At 37.6% G+C, this 5,362-nt stretch overlaps 1 protein-coding gene across 1 annotated transcript in view; it reads right to left on the reverse strand.

Annotated features, from left to right (window-relative positions):
* The window catches only part of ARID4A (AT rich interactive domain 4A (RBP1-like)), a 50,025-nt gene that overhangs the window by 10,891 nt on the left and 33,772 nt on the right, over positions 1-5,362 (reverse strand). The window contains 3 exon segments of the mRNA XM_009582430.1: positions 2,219-2,447; positions 3,974-4,071; positions 4,224-4,318. Coding sequence (XP_009580725.1) covers positions 2,219-2,447; positions 3,974-4,071; positions 4,224-4,318 — 422 coding nt within the window.

Here is a 5,362-nt window from a genome sequence, read left to right on the forward strand (position 1 = left end):
TCCAGCCTGTCCAGGTCCCTCTGCAGAGCCTTCCTACTCTCGAGCAGATCAACACTCCTGCCCAGCTTAGTGTCATCTGCAAACTTACTGAGGGTGCACTCGATCCCCTCATCCAGATCACTGATAAAGATATTAAACAGAACTGGCCCCAACACCAAGCCCTGGGGAATACCGCTCGTGACCAGCCACCAACTGGATTTAACTCCATTCACCACAACTCTGGGCCCAGCCATCCAGCCAGTTTTTTACCCAGTGAAGAGTATGCCCATCTAAGCCATGAGCAGCCAGTTTCTCCAGGAGAACGCTGTGGGAAACGGTATCAAAGTCTCCCTAAAGTCTAGGGAGAGAATATCCACAGCTTTTCCCTCATCCACTAAGCAGGTCACCTTGTCACAGAAGGAGATCAGGTTAGTCAAGCAAGACCTGCCTTTCATAAACCCATTCTGACTGGGCCTGATCACCCAGATACTGGCTTCAAGTCTCACTATTGAGGAAAAAGGCAAAATAAAGCCATTCTCCTTGGTTTGGAATAAAGAGGATGAGCTTCTGATTAACTTCTGGAGGATTTCAGGACATTCATTTGGACCTGTAAGGTCTGCTACCCTGACAGAAAGGGCCAAAATTCCTTGCTCAACTACAGCAATAGCGTTAATTAAAGTTCTTGTATAGGACTACCGGGAGAAGGCATCTTCCTTTCAGCATTTTCAATCCTGATAGCCACCTGTTGATTTCACAGAACATAAATTTGTCAGCTTTAGAAAAACTGTATCATATTTTTAAAAGGTACTTTGAGTAGCCAGGCAACTGCTGTCTGGGACTATCTGCAACTGGTTCTTGGGGATCTAGTAGGTTTATCATTTTTTTATTAAAAGACCCTCTTGAATAGGGTCATTGCTTTGCAGTCAGAACATGTAAAGTACATTATGAATGCGAGATTAATTATTTGGAGGCCATCCACAGATGACAGTAATGAAGGCACTATAATAATTGAAATTCACAATAGTATAATGGTAAATACTTTGGAACAATAATAATACATAAATATATAGCTGGTAACTGGATTAATAAAGTAATAAAATACATAATCAAATTAATATTTAAATACTAACAAAGTAACATAGACAATGATAAAAAAAGACAAAAAATTCTTCCATTCCTTTATCCTCTCACTAGTTTTCTCCAAAAACAAACAAAAAAACCCCAAACTAACAACAAAGCTAGTGTTATGCCAGAAAGTTCATTAAGGATGATACAGCTTGGAAAAACCACTTGCAGTTTTAATATACAAATATAATACGTAATACATATCTAAACTTATGCTTACATTATGTCTTTTCATCTATTAGTTTAAAGGCCATGTACTTGCTTGAAAAGCTGATTTGCAAGAAATACCTTAATAGAATTACATTGTAGTTGAATAGAATCCTTACAACTTGAACAATTTAAAAAGTATCAATTCCTTGTCCTTCAGTAATCATGCTCTGTTTATTAAGGAACACAAAATGTCCTTTTAACAGAATTAACAGGAGTGCTACAGAGCCCTAAGCCAGTCAGATTCAAATACCTTAAAAGTATTCTTGTATCCTCCATCAGGTTCAGTGTCCGCTACTGATCTTATCTATGTAACTACTAATACAACCCCTACCTCTACAGCATTCAAAGACAAAGAAAGACAAAATCTAAGTGTTCCTCCCCCTTCTGTCTATATACTGCAAAATTGCAGTGTTTCTTCTATTAAAAGAAGAGATATTGTATAAAAATCAACTCAGAGAAAAGGGTCTTTCTTTGATTCTTAAAGCTGTAGCAGTCCCTTGGTATTCCTGCTTATTGCCGGAAAGCTCCAGATTCCATGTGCCTGTGGAAATTCTCACCCACAACCAAGACTGTCCTGCTGAGTTTCACTGTTCTGATGATATACAGCTCTTAAGCCATCCCTGAATCAAAACATGTCTGACATGCAACACAGCCTGAGAAAACCCCATGGATGGTTTAGAATATGAAGAAATAATCAAAACTGATTCTATTCACAGGTAGAACATAATTAACAGTTAACACCAACTCTGCGTTGGTGTTGGTCTCAGAACCCTGTCCTACTCTTGTATAAGTGCGCTAATTCAAACGTGCAATCACTCCACAAAGGAAAACTCATTATGTAAACTGTTCACTACACAAAGGGGTTTTGTTAAGTACTAAATAGAAATCAGTTCAAACCACTTACCCTTGGGGATCTTAGTTCTATTTCTTCTTTTTCACTTTCGCTGCTGGAATAATTTTCTTCTGCTTCTTTTTTAACTTCTGTTGGGGGCATTTTTTGTTCCTCTTTTAAACTTTCCTCCATTGGTTCCACGTGTTTCTGTATGTCTTCTATCACTTTTGGTTCATTGTGATGGATGGTCCTAAACTGAATATTTGCAGAACGGCAGTACTCTTCAAAACCATAAAGATACCTATAGATACAAATAAAGTTTCATTCATATTTCATATTCATTCATAGTTTTCTTTTCTATTTATTGAAGTACATAAAACCTATTTGCCTGCTTATAGAAAGGCAAGAGGAGCAGTAACTTCAGGAAAAAAAACCCCAAAAAACACAAAACAAACCCAAATAAACAAAAAATAAAAAGCCAGAGAAGATTTTGAAATGAAACAATTATGCACAGAAGTCAAATAGTGAGAAAGAATACACACAGATGCTTCCCACAAATTTAACTTCATCCCCCTCCAATTAAGAATTCACGACAGTAAAGCCTAAGAACATGTCCACTGTTTTGCAAATGCACAATGACAGCTAAAATCAGCCTAGTAATAGAATATGGGCATACAAGCAAGTTACCACATGGTAACAAATTGCCATGCATCAGCTTGTTCTCTGGTAACTGCCTATGTGCACACTCTAATCCAGTTATAGGTGAGAGAAATATGAACTAGCTTATTCGTCAAAGAATAAATATGCAAGTTACAACATACTATCGTGTCCATACAACATAATTACTTCCACTGTAACAGCAACCTAGTACATATTTACCAATTACTTTTTATGATAAATACTCTTCTCTGTAAAATACAGACCTTAAATATGTGCCCAGTTCAAATCCCACTGAAGATAGTCTGAATATTTTCATCTTCATCAACATTAACATGAGTTGAGTCATTAGTCATCCCTATTCAACCAGCCAAATTTCCTTAGGTTCGAGTCAAGAGAACCTCATTCTTCCCTTTTACTCAAAAAGCCCAATTGTTTCTTGTCAAACTTCCAGGAGAATAAATAATAAAAATAATCTTTATTTAGAAAATGAGCTTGAAAAGTATCATTCCTAAAAGGTTTCCATTTCAAAAGTTAAAACACTACTGAAAACCAGGGGTCAGAATAAAAAGATTTATGCATTTTTTTTATTACAGCAGTTGATTTTACTACTCAATACTGTCACATCCACCATAGCAATGTATGCAGTTATGCCCTAAAGCCATTATTCTACAGATTCCACAAGGATGATATTTAAATACACAATCTGAAACATGTCTCTATCAACGTTTTTCAGGAACTTAAAGAAACTGGTATAAATTTCTCCTCACTGCATGCAGCATCTACAGACTTCAATGAGCATGCAACTGTGGACAGAGTCCGTTCTTGTTAATCACCATAAATTGCAAAGCTGAACTTGCCAAGCTTTTTTTATAAATTTCATTGTTGTACTCTGAAATGGCATCATCACATGCTGAAAACGAATGCTTCTTGATAAGAAAATGAGTGGAATTCTAATGTATTAGAGCAACAGGAACTTACGCAACCCTGAGCACCCCCTCCTTTCCTCCACCGTTTCAACCCTTGGCGCTGGAAAATGCTCAGAACTGCTCACTAACTGAAGAATGTCAACTACTGTTTCACTAAACTATCAAAAATTGCTTGAATATTGTACATGCTACTAAAAAAAAGGAAAAAATGTTTTCACCATTATAGAATACGAGAACTTACTTTCTATAAGCAGTTTTTACATTGTAGGAAGCAGCCGAGTTCAAAATAGGAATGCCAAGGTCCATATAAATCTGCTTCCATACAGCACCACTCTCAATCTTTGGGGAAAAAAAAAAAGAGAAAAGAAAAAAAAGGAAGTTTTCATGTTTTGTTAGCCAAGAACATTAAGGAATGATATCTAACACAGCCACAAGCCGCAGCCTTTAAGAATGAATAGACATATTTAGTTCAGGAAATATCCAACACTTACATTGTCACACCCACCCTGCTGATATACCAGTCTAAAAAGTTTGAAGAGATTAAGGTCCTTGTAGCCCAGAACAGGTGGTTTATTGATAGGAGTACCTAAATAAAATAAAACCAGAAATAAGAAGTTATCACAAAGAACAGCAACTGCTTCTTCCATTTCTTTAATACACTTTTGATTACGAGTATCTTTCTACATTTTAAAATCTGTATTTAATAGTTCTAAGATATGTCACAAGTCAGTAGTTTCCAACCACCAATTAAGGCTTCACCCTCTTTTGAAGGCATCGCATATTTCTGGGTGGTTTATTAGCATACTGGCACCAGCTGCTTGATAACTATGATTTTTCGACCTCCTTTTCAGATTTGTGCAATAACCCCCATCCAATTGGCTGTTCCTCTCTTGAGAGGGGGGCAGCCAGAATTGCAGCAAGCTCTACAGAACGCCTGATGAATGCTGGAATGTAGCAGTGTGCGAAGAGATTAACTCAAAACACTGTGGTCTGAAAGGAACTGGGAAGAAGCAGAAACATTGGATTAGAAAAAGATACACAGGCAAATTGTCAGAATGTGAAAAAGCACAAAGCCCTAACAGGACATGAATATTTGGGACACTTCCGGGAAAAAGAAAGAACTCAAATTGGATGAGTGCAATGATATAAAGAAAAATAATTAATTGCATAAGGAGAAACCAAAAGTGACTTGGGGCAAGTGGCTGCGTACACAGACAGTATTCCTCTTAGCAAGGAAGAATATCAAAACTCTTCCCTGCAGCTTCTCATCTTCCTTCATCTTTCATGCAATTATATTTGGAATCATGAAAATAATTTTATAGGACTTTGGGAATATTGTCATGATCACACGAATCAAAACATTCATACTGAGGGAACAGAATGTGGAACAAATCTGGTGGGAACAGAAATCTTGCTATAATCATAGAATGGTTTGGGTTGGAAAGGACCTTAAAGATCATCTAGTTCCATCCCCCCTGCCATGGGCAGGGACACCTTCCACGAGACCAGGTTGCTCAAAGCCCCGTCCAACCTGGCCATGAACACTTCCAGGGATGGGGCATCCACAACTTCTCTGGGCAACCTGTTCCAGTGCCTCACCACCCTCACAGTGAAGAATTTCTTCCTTATA

This window comes from Fulmarus glacialis, unplaced genomic scaffold (genome assembly GCF_000690835.1).
Source record: "Fulmarus glacialis isolate BGI_N327 unplaced genomic scaffold, ASM69083v1 scaffold16187, whole genome shotgun sequence".
NCBI lineage: Eukaryota > Metazoa > Chordata > Aves > Procellariiformes > Procellariidae > Fulmarus > Fulmarus glacialis.